At 39.5% G+C, this 22,583-nt stretch overlaps 1 protein-coding gene across 4 annotated transcripts in view; it reads right to left on the bottom strand.

Annotated features, from left to right (window-relative positions):
* Positions 1–22,583, bottom strand: part of RAP1GDS1 (Rap1 GTPase-GDP dissociation stimulator 1) — a 78,536-nt gene that overhangs the window by 10,072 nt on the left and 45,881 nt on the right. For 3 of the 4 annotated variants that reach the window (XM_088529479.1, XM_088529483.1, XM_088529498.1), the window contains 3 exons: positions 10,635–10,781; positions 2,804–2,932; positions 600–725 (listed from right to left, as the gene is read on the bottom strand). In XM_088529479.1, the coding sequence (XP_088385605.1) occupies positions 600–725; positions 2,804–2,932; positions 10,635–10,781 (402 nt within the window). The remainder of the gene's footprint in view (positions 1–599; positions 726–2,803; positions 2,933–10,634; positions 10,782–22,583) is intronic. The other variant, XM_088529491.1, reaches the window with a different exon arrangement.

Here is a 22,583-nt window from a genome sequence, read left to right as displayed (position 1 = left end):
TTCTGGCTACTTCTGAGGAGTGACGATCAGTTTTAGGCTCAGAGAAGACTTCTCAAGCAAATAGTCCATTCTCAAAACATAGGATAAAAACAAGGTGCCCGAGAAAAGCACAGATCTTAATAGTTCTACAAAATAACATTTCATTATTAGTGTGCATTAATATGAAGCATAGGTATGATAGTAATTATATAGTACCCTAACATAATAATAATACCATAATAATAGTACCATAATAATTATATAAAGGCACTCCGGGGCATTTTTGATCTTCACATCATTTCGCAGATGAATCTTGCAAGGACCTCTAAAAAGCTGGTATTAATATTCCCACTGCAGACCCAGGGAAGTCAAATATAGTGGGACCGTGGACAGTGAGGCAGAGGTAGGAACAGCCTCAGCCTTTTGCTGGCTGTGGCTCTGGTGACCGTCACATCCTCCCTCAGGTGACTGAGACACATGCACTGCACAAGATACTGCTGTCACAAGGGTCAGGTCGGCCACGGGGGCTTCCAAACTTGGTGGCCAATTAGTGTGCAGTACCAAAGTACATGTTAGGGAATCAATTGAAAATACTGTAAAGAAAAAGGTCAGATTCTCACCATTTTCTGCGAGGGGAGCCAGAACTTCAAATATCATCTCTTTCTTATCATGTTCTATTTGCTTCTTGAAGAGTTTTACAAGCTCTTCAGCAATGTTTGTGTAAGCAAACTGCTCTTTACTTGACTCTGTTAAACAGAAGAGAAATTTCAGTATTAGGTAAGCAAACCACATCCAAAGGAAGAACTGTTTTCTCTCTTTATTACCAGGTTTATTCAGTGAGATGATTAATGGTGCTTTTCACAGACAAGAAGAATACGCTTCAATACTTGTGCTTGTCACTGAATGAAAGGAAAAATGCTTACCACTTTAAGGTAAATGTACTGACTGGAATTAATTATGATTCAGGCTGTTTATAGCTATTATACATGTGTATGTGTGTATGATTAAGGCTATGGGGCTGTTTTCTCCCAAGAGAAGGTACAAGCAGCTGTAGCCACAGTGACGTTAGAGAGCGCCACCCTGAAAGCTGCAATATTTGCAGGCTGCGCATGGCGGTGGCATTTGGTGACCTGCTCCTGCAGACCTGCGCGTGGCTCTCGCGAGGGCGGCCTGAGGGGGCCCGAGCGGCCCCGGCGGCGTCGCGGGGGGCAGGCGCAGGGCTGCTGCTCCACAGTCCTCACCCCCCGAGGCCGCACGTGGCTGGAAACCCTCCCAGCAGCTCTGCTGCTCCCGCGTGCTCAGGGACTGCTTTAGTGTGGGCCTGACCAAGGAGCAGGGAAAAGCCTGAGCTGGTCGCCTGGGCCACTTGGTGTCCTTCCCGCTGTTGGTTTTTCTGAATAGGCAGGACTGAGTGGCAGAGTGGAAGCACATTTTTTTTTCATACATTTCCAGTGTTTTTAAAAGTCTGGCCATCACTCACTCTATTGAGATTTTGTCCTGCTTTGACACAGAATAAGAGTTTCATATTCTGCTTCTCAAGGGATCCAGGGAACGCGGTTGTCTCTTCTAAGTGATGAAATGTGACAGCCTGACAATAAAATCCCCTAAAGTTACAAGGCAAAAAATATTACTGTACTAAAGTTACAATGTGACTGACTAATCTATTGCTTAAGGGAGATTAAAAGCATTGCAAGTTAAATTAATTTTGTGCCAGTGTTAAAGAACAGGAATCTTCCCAATGTATGGGAACAGGCAAGGAAGGAGCTGCTGCTCAGTTGCTTTTCCATAGTTCTTATTACTCCACTGGACAGAGCTGGATCCTCCCAAAGAGGGAAGGGAAATGCAGTTCTCAGTGACAGGACTGATTACATTTAATACCCTTGTGGTTTTAATTGCCTCTTGGTAGCATTAGAGTTTCCATTAATGAATCATATTACGGTTTCACTGTGCAGACATGATAAAAGACATAGTGCCCGTCTTGAGGATCTGCCACAGATTAATTTATTTCGTGCTGTTGCAGTGACCATTTCTATTATTGTTTCATTGCATAGACTAGACTGAAGAGGATAAAGGTGCTGAAATAAGGAAAGAATAAAGGCTTTACACATAGGAAAAGACTAGATGAGGACATTGTAGTCTCCCTACTCTATGACCCCCGTGACAATTTTGAATGATTTGAGGGCTGCCTGTTTTGAACTGCTGAACGTTCTCAGAAATGCATGGAAATAACTGTAACTGCTATATCATAACTCCAAGGCAAGTTTACACTTTGAGGAATTCCAGGGAAAACTAGTGCATTTCCAAGGACTCAAATGAAGCCGTAACTGGACTTGTTGAAAATAATATCAACATCTTAGTATTTGTGATTTATACAAGCAAGTATTTCCTCTAGAGCATGTTAACTATTTAAACTGCACATCAAAAAGTATATTTTGAAAGCTGATTTAGGAACTGTGCCTCTCTGTTTCGCTCAGTGATTTCTATGAGCTGAATTCAGTCCTGATGTAACTTTGTGGAGATGCACCGGGATACATTATTTATATTATTAATAAATAATTCACAGTGAGTATCAGAGCTCAGGAAATATTGTTTAGATAATTTAAAATGCACTTAGTTGCGCTGAAGAGCATTAACATAAAACATAAAGTGTACTAAGTACCCAAATAAATCGGAGATAGTGAAAGAAAGAAGAGAGGCACCTACAGATTTTTAAGGACAAAAACCAAATTGCTCGCTCTAAATGTTGAAAATACTCAAAGGAAAGGAAAAAAAAAAAAAAGAAAGAAACCTGGATGTAAATCTGAGTTTAATATCATGGACTTACCAAGTTCTGCTAAGTTGCCAAAAGCAACAAGGCACATCTCAGTCAGAGCTGCGTTTTGGCAATGGATACCCAACAATTTCACTAGCGTAGGGATAACCCCCATATTGATAAGCTGAGACTGCAGAGTATCTACATAAAAAGAAAGTACAAGGAGTTAGGATTGGTGTTTGCAAAAACACAAGAGCATTTTACACACAAAGCAGCTTCAAGCCTAAGCAGCACTAACAGGCCTGCTGCCTCCATTCGTCTGCTCTACATGTGGGATGTGGACTCACAATTCCACCTTTATTTGGCTCTGGGTTATAATAAGAATATATATATATATATATAAAATATTCTTAGAATATATAATAAGAATTTTCCCTCCCAATCTGGTCATAAAGGAGTATCTGGTAATTTTGTGGTTATTGGGTTTCTGCAGTGCGTTGTGTTTGATCTTGAGCTAACCAAGACTAGTGGCCTGTAATCAACAACACTGCATCAGTGAAAACCTTATTTTTATGAGAGTGTGTTTCTAAATACATTTCTCCCTTAAAGACCAAAACTGGAAAATTAAAAGTAGAATGAATATAAACTGGCACTGAAATAAACATGAAAAGTTTTATAAACACAGGAAGTCACAATGTAGATTATGAGAAGCTTGAGAAAAAAGAAAGTTTAATAAAGACAAAAAAAATGGAAGGTTTAGGAAAAGCCCTTAGAAGCCATTCTGATAATTTCTTGCATAGGATGAAAGTTTATAGTATTTACAAGTAAGAAAGTTATTGCTCCTAGATGTCTGCAAATAGAAAGATGCTTTGATGGTTAGGCAGAAACATGATTTTTTAAAAAAGATTATTTATAACCATATTTTCTCTTGCAGATTTTACCTATAACATAGCAAAGAAGAAAAACATTTTTTCACAGTTGAAGAGAATGAAGCAGACACAAACACATCAAATGTTGTTTAGTAATTTCCCTAAGCATCTTCTTTCCTTTATTTCTAAGCAATTTAACTACTTTTAAATACTGTAGTCTTAAAACAGTAGGATTCAAAGCCCTGCAAATTCAAGAGAATTCTTTTTATTACTTCATTTAGATTTGTCTCAAGCTCTATAGGGGATTTTAGTGTTTCCTTTTGGTACAGAATTGTTCTGAGCAACTGAAAAGGGTTGGAGTTTTTACATCTGTGGAATCAGGGCCATAAAGAATTGCAGATATTTAAAGGGAGACAAAACCATATAACATCTTAGGCCTAGCAAATTTAGTCCCATCTTGCAGCCCTGGAAAACTCTGTGCTTTCAAGATTCTGCCAGGTGGGTTTGAAATTTCCATATAACTTATTCCAGAATCTGTTCTTAATTATATTTTTTATATTCAATATAAAATATTTTTACAATACTCATTTTTGTACACTAAATAAGTAAATGGCATGTTTATTGCAGGTTATTGAAGATAAGCAGGAATCCTTAAGACTTGACATCTTAGATAAAACTGCATTACTTACCAGTAACTGAATTTTCTTTTTGGGGGGAGGGCATGGGGGGTTCTCTTCCACAGATTCATGGTCTTTACAGAAATTTTTGAGAACACCATCTTAGACGTCAAAGAGCTGTTGAAGTTGTCAAATTTTAGGTAAGCACAAATTGCACTAGCGCATGCATTGAATGCCATTTTACCTCTGGCAGATGTGTGAGTCACTGCTACACCCTCCTACTTCTTTCCAAACCCACTGTAAAAATCTAAGCTTTATTAGACAAACTGGGGGGGAGGAAGATGGAATGGTTCTGTGGAGAAAATGACTGTGTAGGAGAACTCAAGTTACTGGTAAATAATTTGTTTTTTTCCTTGATTTGTGATCGTCCCCTGCGGACACTTAAAAATTCTGAAGAAAAAAAATGGTCGTCATGGAGAGTACAGGAACAAACCACAAATGCCAAGGAAAATTATGTTGCACGAAATTGCTTTGTTGCTAGATGATGCCTTTAGTCGCTCTAAAATCACTTTATCCAATTGTATGGACAAAGAGGCAATCTCTATGGGCTCCATTTGGCAAAGCATTTTGACACCAGGAGCAAACACCTTATTTTGAGCAACATTTCTGTTTTTTTTTTTTTTTTTGGTCTTAATACAGTAGATGGAAAAAAAAAAACGCTCAAGGAAAAGACAAGTGAAAATGGGGAACCCATATCTACCTTTGGAAAGGAGTGGGTATCTTAAGAGCCAAATGGCAGGATAATATTGCTCAGGAGAGCATGATGCCCATAATTAAAGCAGTAAAAAAAATGTACCAAGAAAGAATAACTGCTTTTTGGATCAAAAGTCAGGTATTGTACCTGACTCCATCCCAGCCTCATTTCCCTAGGTAGAAGGATGGCACCCGAGCTATAGCATAGGCTCACGGGAACTGCCAACACGGTAAAAATTGGGCACCGTTTGGATGCCTTGACTGCAGTAAGCAGAAGGGTAAATTTTCTCCTTTGCAAAGCTAGGACCACCCTCTAAGCTAAAGCTGTATTATGGGAGGTAAAGCCTTCAAAAATGAAGGCCTGCCAGCAGCTATTTGCTGTATTTATAGTTAAGCCTGGGCTTACCACACAAATTCTGAACTTGTAATTTATGTCGGTCATTACCACAAGTAAGCCTGTTTCATTTAGCAAATGCAGAAGTAATTTCTCTTATGGTTAAGCTTGCAAAATTGCATTTTTTACAGGAATTCTTTTTGTCTGCTATTGCTAAAGAAAACTGAAACTGAAGGGGAATAGCCAGTGCTTGGGTTTCGGTTGCATCTAGCAACCTCAAGAATGAGATTCTCTTGTCCAAAATGTGCCCCTAGGGGATGCTCTGAGATAAATGATCGACTGGGGACTCGAGCACTAGGCTTTTTACTGGACAGGAGACCTGCAGCACTTATGATCTACAGAATATTAAAAGCCGAGAAGTGGTTCAGCCTTCTGAACAGTCAAGCAGTTCTCGGGCTCTCCTGTTGAAGACCACAGAGCAGGAAACTTGGAGCATGTTGGAATAAAGGGTTCCTTCAAGGCATAAAGGGTTAGGGCTCTGCTAGAGCAGGAGACAAACTGGAGGAGAACAAGCGTCCACGCTAAGCTGAGCCCCGAGGCCGGGCGGCTCCGCACTGCGCGCTGAAGCGGCAGCGCTGCCGGCCTGGGAGCAAAACACTGACAAAAGCTGAATGCCGCTTCCAAACTTCTGGCTTTCAACCCCCCGTGAAACGTGCCCGAATTTTCCACTGCTATCGGATGTTCTGCTGATAATCTGCCCTCTCGGAAGGGCGAAGGGAAGCACTGGGAGGCTGCACAGATGCATACACAGGTAGATAAAAGGCAATCAATACATGCGCCAGCACAAACAGTTACCTACCTAAAACTTGAATTTCAATGGCTCCATGTCCTTCGGTGACACACATGGAAACTCCAAAGAGTAAGATCTGGGGAGAATATCCCAAATTGAGAACTTTACTTGGGGCATTTGCGTTAAAATACGAATTCAGGCTAGTTCACGTTTTTTGCTAGAACTTCAGAAAACTAGAACTAATAATTTAGTGTTTCATCAGTAATGTTTATGTCACTAAAGGAAAATCTGTCTTGTACAGATTGGTGGCATAAACCCATTTCATACCCCAGAAAAACCTACTTGCAATCGCCATGGCTAAATTAACTCTATACAACAGATAAGCAATCATACTGGTTATCCCGCTATCATAAAACTCAAACGTTTTACCTACTTTTACATGCTCTATGTTATTCTGCATTTAAGTATATTTAGGTCTGAAAGCATGCTAAACATCTTTAGCTGTGATGTAAATGAAACAAAAACCACGGCAAGCATGAGAATTAGCAAAGGTAAGTCTTAGAAGGAAGCATTATTGAAGTATCGATTGCTATTAGACCACACTAATGGTACCGTAAATCTCCCTTTCATTTCCTCTACATTGACATAACTTCTGTAGATGGTTAACAATGCAAAGCAGTCCCCAGCATTCATTCCTGTCACACACTGAAAGAGTTTTGTGAGACTAAGAGAAGCTTGGTAGTTGTATGATTTAATATCAGAATATTATACAAAGGCACTGAATGAAAGACAACCTTGACAGATTGAAGTTTAACATGAAATGAGAAAGTATCTGTAAACAGAATTATTCTTATCTGTATGCATATACTCTTGCACATGCGTATTGCATCCAGTAATTTCTTTATATACAATTCAGCTACCTAATATGCTATTTTGGTCTAATGCTTTCACCATTTATCCACTTTTTAAAGTGCTTTTTCAAGTTTGCTGGGTAAGTCTCAAGAGATAATTAACTACTGTATAGACTGATCCAATTAACTTGTAAATAGTCTTAGCTCATAAGATTGAGTTGCACAGAATAACTGTCCATGTCACTGACTTTTTAATGAGTTCTTGCATATAATTATTAGTTTTATTAGTTATTAGTTTTTCCCTCTTCATCTAAGCCTGCTTTGTGTCCCGCCCTTAAGCAGAATCATAGTTTGCAGTGATTACATGTAACGATAACCAACATCAGGAGGCGAGAAATCTAGTGCACTGAACCCACTGAAAGGTGCCAAAACAGCTGCTTGAAATGCAGCTGCTTTGTACCCCCACTATAGTTTGCATGCCTTGACAAAGAAAGAATTATTATATTTTTTGTCGGGGCTTCCTGCTTTCACCTTGTGCTGTGAGCAAAGCCTTCACAAGCATGTGCAACACGTTGGTTTTACTCCCAGCCATATCTGAAACTTGGCATTTTAAGAACTAATAATGTAAAGGAGGCAGGAGCTATTTTTGTCCCATTGAGTTCAGGTGGTAAAATATGCTTATGGTAGAGATGCTCAGGATATCCTAGGCAGAGGACAAAGGGTTGTCTTCCATCAAAAGACAATTCTGATTCTAGTAATTAAAAATTGACTAAACTTGATTAAAGTACACTTTTTTTTTTGGGTGGTCATTTTGAAAGCACTGCAAGAGGTGCCCAAACTGAGTTCTTTCTGTTAAGGCTGTAGCAGCTAAAGAAAGGACAGAGCTACGAAGGAGGCAAAGGAAGACCTGAGAGGCAGCAGGCAGGAGTAATTCCAGGATACAAGCAGATGGCACGAGGACTTCAGAAAAGGAACCTTAGTTTTCAGACTTTGACAACATTATGAATGGCGTTACAATTGCAAGCTGAGTATCTAGAACCAGTGAGAGAGACAAGGATGCCAGATTAATTTGCTCCGTTTAGCAAAAGACAAAATATGGCTTGTAGCTGCTCTTCAGTTGCCAGCTTTGTAAAATTCACGTATGGTAGATGCACTACGCTAATTCCAAAAGTTGAAGCACTCAAGAATGAGTCTCTCATGTTTAAAAAATAAGGTAGTTAAAATAGTCAGTAGCTGTTTGAAAATGAGGGCAATTAGCAGACTGAGACTAGCAAGCTGTTTAGAATCAAATACAACAATTTACATGCTCTCTGCTCATAAATTGCTAAGAAATAGAAAATATTAGGGTGTCTACAAATAAATAAATGTAACTAAGAGCCAAATACACTGTAACTGTCCTTATTGGGATAACCAGCGCAACTTGAAAGAGCGTGGCAGTAAAGAAATCTTCAAAGTCCCCCCCTGTAATTTTGTAACATGACACACTAAGCAGGAAAGAATTACAGAAGCAATAAACCAGGAGGTAGAAGTGTTGCTTCACAGACCAAAGTGTTTCCCGCTTTCATCTCCAATAACCTTTTATTTTTCTTTGCTTTTTTCCCATAACTACAGACAAGACAATCTGAGAGTTTAAGATGCAATCCTATACTCTTCATCTTTAAGCAAAGCCAATGGAGATTTTATCTTCTCTCTAAGTCAAATGGAATCATTTTTGTTTTTGTGTGTAAATCCTCAAAAGGTGTCTACTAATCTGTGGGTGCAACGAACTGTCGGGGCAAGCTGAGATCTTAGCTGTAACAGAGAAAGAACTGAGCTTATTCAGATGTTTATGTGGTGGTGCAATATACGGAATTAAGAGATTTTCTTGTCCTGGTATTTGACATAGTCATGTTCTGCAAACTTACTATGGCCTACGGGTGGCATTTTTAGAGCACAGCTGGGCTTCAGTTGCACTCGTGGTTCTTGACACAGAGTTCAAGCTCTCTTACTAGGTGGAATGAATCATTTATTCAACGTTTATAACAGCAAAGCTGTATGGAAGCTGTTTATTTTGGAGGTTTATGTCATGAGTTTACCTAGGGAAGGCTTTCCTGGAGCCTGGTCACTGGACTAAAACTGACAGAGTATCTCTAGACATCCACGTGCTCCCCTTCTGCACTGGTCTGTTTTGAACTACCAGAAATGCTGGATGGTCATTAGTCTTCATCAACGTAGGGGGCTCTGGTAGTTTAGAGGTGGAAAAATCTATTCAGCTCCATTTTTTTTTAAATTGAAAATACAGAATAATACTGCAACATTTAATTAACTATGACACTCATGCAGACATCAAGCAAGACACTCCCTGGAAAAGATATGAAATGAAGGAACTAAAAAGCTGCTACTTGGAGAACAAGGCTGAAATACTGTAAAGAAGCATTCTTGGGTGATGCCAGGAAAAGAGCAGAGTGAAAGAATCCAAGAAGGAGAGAGAGATGAGAAACACATGACAGTGATATTTGTAGCTGGAGAAGGAGAATTAAGAGCTGGGCTCTGGAGAGATGGCACAGAAAATGCACAAGGAAACCATAGCAGAAGACGTGATGAAGTAGATTAAAAATTGAAACAGACAAAGGCCAAAAAAAATTAAGCCTCGAGGCCATCCTGAAAAGCAGAGCAGTTTAGATATAGCTTTGGAAAATGAGTTATAGAGAGTGATAATTGAGAATGGCAAGGAAATAGTGAATGGCTAGTAAAGAAGTTATTTCTTCCCATGATAAACCCCTGCAATCCAGGAACGGGGCATGGCTACAGACACAATGTGATTACCTCACTACATTTGAAATCCGTGCCATTACAAGGCAGGAGCGCAGCCTTTATTTAGCTTTCCTCATTTCTTCTGATTTTCTTAAGGACTGAAATTTTCAAAGACTTGGAAAACTGTGAACACTGAAATATGCCTTGGCATATTACCATGCTCGCATGTAGAAGCAAACCTTCTGACAAAAATACTAGTATATTTGTGCAACTATTGCAGAACACATTTTTTCTTAGTGGTCAATGGTTTCTCACTTAAGATACTGTCTTGCTTTTTATCTTAGCCCTTGAACATCTCCATTTAATGTGATAGAGAACATAAACTTGTACGTTGTAGACATAGCAGAGTATTAGATATATAAGCAAATTACTTCCCATTTATCTTAGAAGAGTAAAATATGTAATTTTATATGCATTTCACAAAAAGAAAATGATTTAAGAAAAAGCTGTTTAGCATATATATACCCCAAATAATCAACACAACAGCACTGCTTGCTTGAGGCAGATTAATGTTATACTATTAAATTTAGTTTGATGCCTAAAGAAAAAGAGAAGACTTAATTAAGCCTCCTAGTAAAGGCCTCTATAAATCTGTTTTTCTTAAGGCATATGATATATCGGTATGTATTGTTTTTAGACACAGAAGTCCAGATGTTGATTTTAAAACTTTATGCAATATGCTATATGGAATTACTATAGGAAGAGTATCTAATATTTGGGGAACATAATTTTACCGAAACAGAAAATTGTACATGTGAATTGAGATATTCAGCCTTTTTAAAATAACTTCTTTTATTTTCTATAGCATAGACCTACGGTTGCCTTTAATTTTTATAGGCTTTTCTGACAGGGTGGATCTCCTCATAGACATAAAGGAAGTTTTTGGTGTTGTTTACCATTCTCATTGCTATAGTTCATCAGCATGCCACAAAAGACAGTCAAGAGCTTCTCACTGGCTGGATCTGTTTTACTGCACAGTGACCTTATATGGTCTACTACAATATGTGCACCACCTGCATGGTCAACTGCGTTCCTGCCCTCATCTGTAAAACAAAGAGTCACATGTAAAAAACGAAACCAAAACCCCACCACAGAGCCCCGAAAATAACAGTAATCATACAAAATGAGCATTCAAGCAGAGCGCAGTCAGTCCTCCAGTGCAGTCGCATTCATCTACAGGGTTGCTTGAGGGCCACGTTTTAGTGCACCAGAGCTAGGAAAGTGAAACCACCTACAAGCAAAGGCATTAACCGTCTGGCACTAATACCTTTTAAAGAAGTTCAGGGTTTGAGGCAGAGCCACCGGAGCGGAGAAGTTAAACAATATCCTGAGTGGACGCTGAATTTTGCCAGAGGAAAGTTTGGAGCAGTTTATAAAGCCTAGTTCATCCACCCTTGTGGAGCAGGTAACTTATTCTTGCCATTATGAGATTGAGAAATTGAAACACAGGGAATAAAATAACTTGCTCAGGTTGCTTGCAAATGGACCAGCGCATAAAACCAGTCCCGAACTGTACCACGTAGCGCGTCCCGTCTACTGATTTCCCTGAAATTTAATACCACTTTTGAATTGCTTCTGTATGACTAAAGGAAAATTCACTCTTCATCTATATCAGACTGCAATGCTCTGAGGTTATTATAAATAACGCACCATGATCTTTGTGTGAAACTTGTTCTGTACAAGAAATCAGATTTTTCAAGTACCAGTGTGTGGCAAAAAGGACAAGTTAGCCTTCTACTTTAGCAATCAATAAATTGCCTGCTTCATTTTCCGCAGGCAAACAGCAGTAAGAACCAGTCAATAGCCTAAATTCCATGGCTTCCAAAAGGAGAGATCTCCAGATGAGCTACGATGGAAATTAATTGAAAAATCAGGATGAAAATAAAATCATTGGGGGAAGCCATAAAGTGAAAATCATTGTAAAGCAAAACAAAATATATATATATACACTTATATATACACATACACGTATATAAATTTTCTCCCTCCCCAATTTCTTAACTTCCCACTAGCAGATGTTCTCCTCCTCTTTCTGTGTTATTCAGCATGCTGTTATCACCTGCCCTCCAACCCTGGCCATGCTTGGAAATTGAACTATGGAGTTTTTCCTCATTCTGTGATATACTCCGGGTGAAACCCAAAGCAGTCTGCATTTATAGTGTTATCTCTCACTAGAAAGTGTTCCAAACCTCTACAAAAAGAGGTTTTGTATCTTGCAATTCTTTTAAATGCTACTTCTGTGGGGTCTTGGACTTCAGATCATTTGTTGGGTGGAGCTGGAGGAGGTAGGGAAATTTTTGGTGGATCTGGACTTTTAAATTTACTAACACAGTAATAAGGGTTCTGCTGAGTAACAGTGAAATGGGGCTTGCTGCAGAGGAAGAACATCATCGTTATCGTGACCGTCTCTACCTCTACCCCGTTAGGATATTAGAGGATTGTGGCTCATGCAAGGTATGTGTATACTCTTTTTTAAAAATAGAAATTGAAATCTGTTTTCAATCAAACAAATTCAGGGTTAGACTCTGTAAAGAAAGGAGTGTGGAAAGGGGGGAAATATAAAGAAACAGACCTCCCACGTCCCTGATATAATGACAAATGCAGACAAAATGCTGAAATGAAAGAGGGCCCTACCTAATAAAGTGAAATGATGCAGTCAGTTGTTAAGAATCAGTCTTTAGGTTCACCAGATGAGCAGAGGAAGGAAAAACAAGCTTGGCTGCAGTATTCGTGCATGTTCTTTATAGTCTTTTTCTTAGACAGTGTCTTCTGGATTACAAAACAGGCAAAATATATGATTTTGTATCTTTGCGAGTCAAAGTAGATGTGCAAAATGAGACAGAATCACTTTGCTTCTGAATCAGATAGGCTGCATGTGGTTCTCAAACTGGTACAAAGCAATTGAAATCAAGCCACAACCATTAGAAAAACTAAGCTCTCAGATAAGAACAGATGTCAATTTGTTTCTATGACTTGGTATGAAAGCACATATAGAATATGTGAGCACAGAAAATTATTAAGTAGAGTGTGGGGTCAGAAGTGAGGACCAAAAAACCAAACAGTTATAAGCCGGGTTCCTGGCCTCCATGGTATTTAGCCCAACTCCACTGCAAACAACTGTGTGATACTATCCAAGAACGAACAAAGATTCAGCCTCATACACCCCTTGTCATTCTCTCTCTAGCTTGTCAAAGTAGTTGTATGCCAAAGTCTGTGATATCTTTAAGTACTTGGTAGTCCCTCTTACTTCAAATGCATGCTCAAGTTGTTGTCCGTGAGGTATTTTTCTTGGGTAGATAATCAAGCTTCCACTGTACAGACAGCAAACTGGAGGCATAAAGATTCAGAAACCTCTTCCAAATTAATAGTCTATCTATCCAGTGTGCTAAAAAAGCTAGGCAAAATGAACTTTAGGATTCCTCCCACATGGGTGGCAGAATATAAGGGCTCAACTTGGACATGACTCCATAGGCTGGTAGATTCAAGTAGCCTGGATGCTTGAAGTACACTTGTTGCTCCAGCTCTTTCACGGGTTGGAGCTCACTCACCCTTGTAGCTGCTTCTCCCTCCTAGGCAGCTCGGTGGAGAGCACACCCCTCCTGGAGCTATAATGAGGGTTTCCTGCTGCCCTTCTCTCATACTCGAGAGTATCAGCTCGCCTAATTAGCAGAGGGCCACAGAGAAGCGGGCAGCAGGTGTAGGTGGACGTGCCCCAAGGCCCTGGCGACCTCCTCTGAGCTCATCCCATCGCATCCCCAGGCCAAACGCGCGTTTCCGACCCAGCGCGCTCCGTGTGCTCGCTCCGCTCCCCGTCCCCTGCTCTGTCCATAAGAATCAGCCCTCGCGCACGGCGCTTGCCGGGCGCCAACGCGCTCGCGGTCAGAGAGCGCGGCCACGCGCGGCCGCGTCCCGCGCTCGGTCCAGCCTCCCCCTGCGCTTCGGCAGCGCTCAACTCCTGGGCTTAAAGTGCCTCAGCTTCCCAGGAGCTGCTGAAGTGTTTGTTTGTTTTTCAGTGACCTTTTAAAATAAACATTTGCTATTCCTCTGAAATCAGTGATGGGAGGGGTTAATGTGGTTTGGCTGCTGTCCTTCTTGGACAGGATAAGTACTTGGGAAAATTTGTACTCTGGCAGTCAGAGACTTTAGGTAGAAATACAAACAGAAATGGTCATAGAGCTACAGTGCAGTTATGCATAACTAGATCAAGGGTTATGTTAGCAAGTATGTAATATATGTCCTTATGTGATTAATATGCTTCTAGATGGAGCTGCTGCAATGCAGGTGCAGTTTGCTAGTTTCACGTTCTACTCCCCCAAGTCCTAATGCAGGAATTTTGAGCAGCTTAAGTTTTTAAGTTTAAAGCCTTTCCTAAGATGTGTCCTCATCACCTTCCCTTGAGTTTTATTTCCCGGTTTACTAATCTTGAGGCAAACCATGAAGTTATGCAAGATAACAGGAAAAAACAAGTGCTTAAAAAATGAAAATATTGTAAGATTATGAATTATACAGCTAATGAGATAGGTTTAAAATATTTCTGTCACCACTGTAAGGTGGATATATCTGGAAATACAATTACATCAGGCAAAGGGCTGTGCCGTAATACAGGTATATGTCAAAATATTTTTGAGAGTTATTCACCAAATACTCTTTAATCTAAACCTGTATTACATTTGTAATTTTGTACAGCGCCTTTCTTTTAATACAGAATTTAAGCTCTGTAAATCCACATGCCATTTAAAAAGGCAGATGCATATGTCTCTTACTGATTGGGACAAAAATATTTCTTGTTCATGTTTTGTTAGGCTAGGGAGTTGTGTATCTGGAGACAAAAAGCAGCTTAATTTCAGCTATTCTGAAACCACCTGGTCTTACTCAGCTTTTAATGAACTCCGCTGGTTCATTCCTTATTCCAAACTTTTCTCCTGGACATCTCTAAGAGTCGAAGTACAATTTTGAAGCAAGTTATTTTAATGTTTAAAGTGACCCTGCTCCTGCAAGGTTATACATAGTACTCCAGTATGTGTATGATTTAACCACAGTCTGATAAAATTAGGTAGATGTCTAAAACTCAGATGATAAGGATGATAGAAGATTATTAGCTAGCTAAGTAAAATTACAGAAAAATATGTTCAGTATGGTGATGTAGTTGTGTGACTGAAAGCTCCTCTATTTTTCCCCTCCCAAGCGAGATATGAATTCTCCATGTCACCTTTGCATCTTATATCTTTACATCATGATGCCCACAGTGCAGCTACTGTGTCAACACTTCTTTCCTGAAACTCTTTGTCTCAATATTTCCATTCTGAAATGTGAAATTTGTCTCACAATGCTGTCTGATGCGTAATTACGTTTCTCAGTAGGAGCTCTATATCAGTTTGCAGACTTCAAATGCAGAAAATAGATTTAACCTTTAAAAAGCACCAGAAATCGCAAATTACCACATTATATTAATGTTTATCACACATGTAGCCTTCAAAAAAAATCTGTGCTTCTTAGATAATTATCTAGAGGGTTTTTTTTGGTGGCATTACTTGGAAGTGATTTTGGGGGCTTCAAATTTAAAGATCTTTACTTTGATTTCACTGATTTACACTGTCTTGCATTCTTCACCTCAAGTCACAATCTTTTGTGACATCCAGCTGGCTGCAGCAGAGGTAATTGCGCTGTGAGATAAGGGGAAACGTTACCATTTATACTAACAGAGGGTTTATCTGACTTGTGTGTGTGGGGTTTTATTTTTTTCTCTATCTGGAGACTGAAAAGCTTAAACTCGGTAATGCAAAACTGCCATTCTGTTTTACCACCTGATCCTACTTTTGAGCTCGAATCAACCTGTATGCTTTAAATCATTGGCTTCTGGACCCTGTCTAATCTTTGACTGCAAAACTGCAAGCTACATCCTTGTTAAAGCAAAGCAGCTTTATGCTATCCTTACTTTTAAGAAGCTACATTTCATACAATTCTGCTATTATTAGTTTGCTCTTTTTCCTTGTTGTCTTGCACTCGTTGATGAGAGATAGATAAGGCAAATTAACACCTTATTTAGAGACTCATTTTTTTAGTGATCTGAAAGATAAATTTGGGGATAGCTCTAGTCTGTTTTGTGTTAAATTTCCTTTCAATTCATTTATTTCCTTTGGGAGCTATGGGAATTTAATTGCCTGAAATAGTTTTTTTTTTTTTTTTGTATTTGCTCACTGATTAAAATCAATTAGAAGAGTTTTAATATTTTTGCTTTATGAATAAAAAAAAGCTCTTGATTAGTCAGACTTGCTTCAGAGAGAAATACAACATTCTTGCAGTGGTTTCATCTTAAATGGCTGACAACTATCCTTAGCCCTAGCCCTAAGTCCACCTTCATTTAGGGTTTAGAACGTGCCAGATTGAACTCAACAATTTAATTCGATAAAAAACTTGCTAATTTCTGTTTGAGACAAAATTATGTATTTTTGGTATCAAACAAAAGGGGAGATGAATTTACTACCCAAGACATTTGAGTACTGCACTTGCAGTCAAATTCCACTAACGGGCACGAGTTTTCAAACAAAAAAAAAGAGTCTTTTTTTTTTTTTCCAGCAACAAGATATAAATTACTGCTACTCAGAGTATTGGCAGGTGAATTTTGAGAAGACTTTAGTTTTAAAGTATAGTAATTATTCATAATTTCCACTGCTGAATTCTATTGAATAGCAAAGGAACTGTGCAATACCAAAAAAAAAAAAAAAAACACATTCTGATATATATATGGTGTGATCAAGAGACAAGCAAAAGTCCTTACTTTTTCAGATGATTTAAAAAAAAAAAAAAAAAAAACCCTCCATGTAGCTCCAGGGCAATTCCCTTGCCGTCAAACATATCACTCCATGTTTATTGGCCAGCCCATTCTTTTTTATTTCACCCAGTACAAAATGGCTTGTGGCACCCAAGTGCCCAATAAGACACGAGGCAGTTTTTCTCTGCTGCCGGCTGGGCGTTTGCAGCAGGCCGTACCGTCCGCAGAATCAGCCTGAGTACGTCAACTAACTGCAATTATTTTCTCCCAGTAATGTTTTCTGTCAGCCTCTACCTGCCGGAGAACAAGGCTGGGAATGGAGCATGGCTTGGTCACAGGCAGGGGCATCATCTGAACGCGGCCCAGCTCTTGGCTGCATCCGCTCACTGTCTTTTCTCGAATACGGAGGCTGCAGTTTCCTCTGGTGGGCACCATCTCTCCATTGGTGTGGGAAAGCCTCCAGCTGAACAGAGTGCTGCTCCCTTGCTGGGACATTAAGGAGCTTCAGACCACCAACACCAGCTCGGGAGGTCTGCATGTTGTCTGCCAGCTAAAATCTGTGTATGAAACACTGTGTAAAAATGAACCCCTTGTGCAACCATCATAAAAACGTCTAACAGGTTTGGCTTGAGCATGGCACACTGTGTTACACAGTTCTGAGGAGGCAGATCCGAGCACAAAAGAATTACCTCTGCACCCTCCTTTAAGAAGCCCTGGTTGTATAATTAGACTGTATTAACACAAAAAGCTAAAAGGAGGCCAATGATGGTTGCAAGCATAACAAGCTCTTACTTCCCACACAAATAAGCAGGGCTTAGCAGAGATAGGAACAGGTCCTTTCCTCTCTCTTTTCCATGGCAATTTGGATGATGTTTTCTGGCTTTGCTAATACTGATAGCTGATCTGTCTAATTATATAGTGCCTACTTTTCTAAATTAGGTAATGTAAGTTGGACACTTTGGTCATGTCTAGACTTGCAACCAGCAAGCTTTGTTTTCTGAACTGCTTGAAGCCCACAGGTGAGAAAGTGCCACTGTTAATAAATCTGCACAATTCCAAATGCCTTCAAAGGCAGCATCAATAGATTAAAGATATGACAAAGAAGGCTGCATTGCAATGGAGAGTGGTTTACACTTCTTGTCTTGATCAGGGAATTTCAAGTTTTTGTCTTTCCTGCTTTTGTTTGAATTGGGAGGAAAGAGCTGTGTCCTTAACCAAACTTTGAATTCTTGCTTCTAGGCTGAGATTCAGGGTTTCTTTCAGTCCGCTCATGACCTTTTTCAAGACCTTAGAAAAGCTCCTGTCCTTTTTTACACTTTTTCTTCCTCTCTCTCTCCTCTCCTCCTTGCCCATGGCTTTTATTTTGATTATAAAACAAGTATGTGTCTCTGCTCCTCCTATTGTAACACGAGCACTAGAGGAACTTAGTCTGTGAATGAAATGCTGGAGGGAAACAAAGTAAAGAATCAGAAAAATGCAGGCTTCCTTGGTTAGATTTTATTTGTTGGGTACCTATATTGACTGGAGTTTCTATTATTTCTACTTATTCAAATATTCTTCCTTAAAAAAAAAGGAGAGAAAATGTGCGCATTGAAAAAATAACAGTACCCTTCATGCCTACTTTTCTGAAACAAGAAACAAAAAAAAAAAACAGGCTTCATACCTTCATTTTAAGGAAGAATAAAAGTTGAAAATCTATTTCTTTCTTTTTTTTTTTTAAAGTCTTTTCCCCATGTAAGCTGGTGTTAAATTTTGGCTTAAGTCACAAGAAGTTTGTCCCTTGTGTCAGTAGGACCAATACTGAAAATGTGGAACTTCATGAGTGCGAATAGGGCCAGGAATGAGAAATTCATGATTTATTTTTTTTTCTCTGTAACACCTCCTCAAATGGCTCTTTCTGTTGCAGTAGGACGATTCCTTCATCATTCTGAATCCATTTTGGCCAGCTATAAAATGAGTAAATTAGAATAACAGTGTTTAACAGCTTCCTAAGAATCTGTTGATGAGCACTGAATATTACTATGAAAATGTGTTTTGGCATGTGTGTGCTCACCTGCAAGCTGAGGCAATACTTGTACTGCAGATGCTTGGGGAAAAAACAAAGAAACAAAACCCCTGCATTATCAAGGACCCTTAAGTCACAAATGCCCGTCTTCTAAGATGCAGACATACTTTGGGACAGATCTAAAAGTAGCACAAAATTGCCGAACAATACAAACTAAAATGTTAATTCTCTTCCATCTGTTCCAAATAATCAGTTTTCAAGTAATAAATTGAAACCTGTCTAATTTTCATGATGTTGCTTGGGAAAGAGCTTAATAGGTGGTATTTGCACTTGGTTCCTACAAAAATGGTGAAAAGCAAAAGATGGCCATAAGATGCTACTGGGCTGCATGAATCAGGGTGACCTTCACAAAAATGATTAGCTTGCAGCCTGCCATTATCAACACCAGTTGTGTTCCTAGGATTCTGCTGGCTTTCCATATGGTACTGAGAAAGGTCATGCCATCTTTTGAAGAAAAATGAACTTGATTTTTGTCTCTAATATGCTTCATTCCTAAGAATCTGCTTCGCTGCTTTAGTTCCTGAAATTAATCTCATGTCCTGAGAGTGAGAAGATGTATGTAACTGTAGATGTGAGTAATTTCTTAATTTAATACTTGGCCTTTCTCTTGTAAGAGAATTTGTAGCACGTCTGAGATCTTTTTAAGAAGAAGTGGTATAATGTTCCTGGTGTGGTGTTAAGGATGGGATCAACAGAGATCTGGTTGTAGGTAAATGCCACTTGTCTGAAATTCAGTGAGAAGTCTTGCCATCAGTGCGATGAGGCTGGCTAGAGAAAAAGAGAGTTGTATGGCTTGGGAAATGGAGAAAGGATCCAATAAATTGCCTATGAACAAACATAGATAAATGAGCCTCTACAGAATGAGCCGGTGGTTTTAGTTGCTTTTCTAACATACAGCTGTTTAAATCATGAGGAATGGTTGGTGAGAACATGGACTCATGTGCCTGTGCTGGTGGCTGAAGAAACAAAGGACTGGATTGGCATAAAATCAAACTAAAGGTGAAAACATCACCAATCTGAAAACTAATTTGGTGATAAAAATAAACATTATGAGGGCATTATCTTCTAAGGAAACACTGCTGTTTTAATACAGCATCATCTTGCATGAAAACTATTGACTAACGTTTGTCCAGCTGGCCTGTCTCGGAGCAGAACTGAAAACTAGCTATGGTCAGGTTTTGTGTCCTGTCAAGTGTTTTAGCTACAGCTGAATTAGCCACTCTGCTCTCATTTTAGACATTGCTTTTTGCAGCAAGAACCATGCTATGTTAAGCAAAACCTTTGCTGACCAACGGAAAAGAGATCTAAGTGTTGCATTTGGAATAAGATTCAGGCAAAAGTAGAGGGGAAAAAAATTGAAGGTATGTCCTATACACCTGTAACTGGACACCAGCCATAAATAACCTTACTAAAGCAGCAGCACTGGTTTGGGGAAGAAGGGCAGTACAAGGGTAGCTCTGATTGGATTGAGGGAAAAAGCTGGCAAAGACTGGACAGGCTAGAAAGACCGGTCTCGTGGGCAATGTCTAGCATTTGAGCTTTGATGAGAAGCAGAGTAGCCGCTAGCAGTTGAAAGGAGGGAGTAGGCTGGAATCTCTGCGTCTGGTAATAGGGATCAGACAAAAGTCTCTCGCTGAGCGAGGCTATTGTGGAATCTCCTGTGTGGGGATCGGAAGCTCCGCACAGGCCGTGCAGGCACCGCGGGGGAGAAGGTGACACGTCCCGACGCTGCTCCGTTCTTTGCCTTGCACTTGCTGCCTAGGCTGCAAGCTGGGCGTTGTACGTAGCATGGCTAGGTAAAGCAGGAGGAGCGCTCGGGGGCCGCGCAGGAACACACGTGGGAATGCAACTGTTCTGAAATTGGAGGGCAGCACTGAAAAATTTGCATCTTGTGATGAATTACCTAGTTACACCTGACATCTTTTTGGTTGCCTCAGTTCTTTCGTTTCTGCGTGCATGAGGGAGGCTGGAACTCCAGGAACCTCATCAGTCCTAACAAAGCTTCCTTCTACTCTGCTTTGCAGATATATCTGCCTGTCTTCTTGGCATTCAGAGAGTCATACAAAACAGCTCTCTTTACAACAAAAGAAATACTTGAAAAAAGATGCTGTCAAAGGTACTGGGGATAAATCTGATCTATTTTTCCTCCTCATCACTTTTAAAAAGTATTTAAACTTATGTCTTTTCTTCCCTTGCTCAAACAGGTGATTCAGCATTCTTCTAGGAGCCTAGCACTGAGGAGCACCCAGATAGTAACACTGTGTGCCTGTACCTCAAACTTAATGGAGAAGAAAATCTCTCAGTAAGTCAAAAGGTTTCTTTGTTGTTTTCTGTAAGGAGATGATCTATTTGATAAGGTCCCTGGCCGGCAAGAGTGTAATTTCTCTTTTTGCTTGTCAAAGACTGTTAAAATGCTTCCAGCACTGGAGCTGGGAAATGAATTTACTTTTCCAGAGCAACGTTCTAGGGTTTCTCGCTCCTGAACTTATGTGGAAATGGCCTTGCCTTCATACAGCAACTTTGGGATTGTGAACTTTGAGAAATGGGTGCTGCTTTTTCTTAACCAAAACTAAAAGATTAGGCTGAATTGCTCTATATTATTTATGTGGGCTGTCTTCTTTGGGCTTTCCCTGGAGGAAGAGCCATTTGGCCCACAGCTTTCATAAACTGTGCTAAATGAAGGGTTGTTTCTCAGTGATGGAAATTTCATTAGTGTCCTGTGCCATGTAGGATTCCCTCTAGAAAAAGGGCAATGAAATGCACTCTGATTAAGGCTTTCAATAAATAGAAATGCTGCTATGAGCTATTCAGTGTGGGCTTGATTTCCTATTGTTAGCCTGGCACTGATTTAGCTAGGGTGTCTTACAGACCTTCCTCATAACTGTATGGTATAATTGTATGGAAAAGCACTCCTGCATGTGGTAAAATAGCTGCTGAGGTATGTGGGGTTTGTATATGATTGCCAGTTATCAAACAGGTAACAGCTGCCCTTATCTCAATTTGAAAAGAAAAACTTATCTATACATAACAGCATTTGTGATATTAGCCTCTACATCCTCTTTGGTGCGCTTCAAATGCATTTCTTTATAGACTTTGGTGCATTTCTATAAATGCAAACAACAGTCATAAAAGAAAATGTATTAAATTATAATTTAAATTATTTGTCCTTATATAATATCCTAGGATAGGATACATAACTACAGAATTATTTCATGTTAAGATAACATACAGAATAAAGCATGATAGGATGGATATGGTAAATAATGATTGCAAAAAGCCCGTTACACTTACATTTAAGATGCTAATCTTGATTTAAATGACATTTTATAACACTTTGTTTATCCATCTTCCTCAGAGGTACAGGGAGGGCAGTGACTGTCTTCCTGTAGGGCTGCAGCAACATTTGCTATACAGAACACATCACTGTCTACTGTAGATCTGATTACTGCCAGTTTTGATCCAAAAAAGGGCAACCCAAAGCAGATAATATAGGTTCTCTGTACTGTATAAATCCTGCACGGTACAAGCCAGCAGCAGCTCACAATATCTGATACTACAGGACTTTTTTTGTATGTCCTAATTATATTTCATGCAGCAACGTGAGTTGAACAAGAATGAATAGACATGAATAATTATTTTACTCTTCAGTCAACAGATGGCACCTGGAAGTAAGCCTTGTATCATATATGATCCTGAAATAAAACTTAGTAAATAGAGCATGTTATTGAAAGCTCAACAGCTTCTTCTTGACGTTTCCACGAGGAAGGAGGTGTTCAGTTGATTGGTCACCTTAAAGAAAATCCTAAACAAAAGAATTAAATATTATCATCCTCAAGCACTGTACATGCAAATACCAGCATGGAAGTCTGCTTAACTTCCCTGAGGTCAAGACAAAGTAATTTTAAAACAACATAAAATGTAAATTTCCAAGCTAGTATGAAAAAAGTAGTAAGGAAGAAAGCTAATAACTCAGTCCCTTGCACAGACTGGATTCAGAACAGTAGAACT

This window comes from Tinamus guttatus, unplaced genomic scaffold (assembly GCF_059628265.1).
Source record: "Tinamus guttatus ecotype Peru unplaced genomic scaffold, ASM5962826v1 Tinamus_guttatus_pri_ptg000028l, whole genome shotgun sequence".
Classification (NCBI taxonomy): Eukaryota; Metazoa; Chordata; class Aves; order Tinamiformes; family Tinamidae; genus Tinamus; species Tinamus guttatus.
Note: the sequence above shows the minus strand (reverse complement) of the source record. Positions and strands in the feature narration are given on the sequence as shown.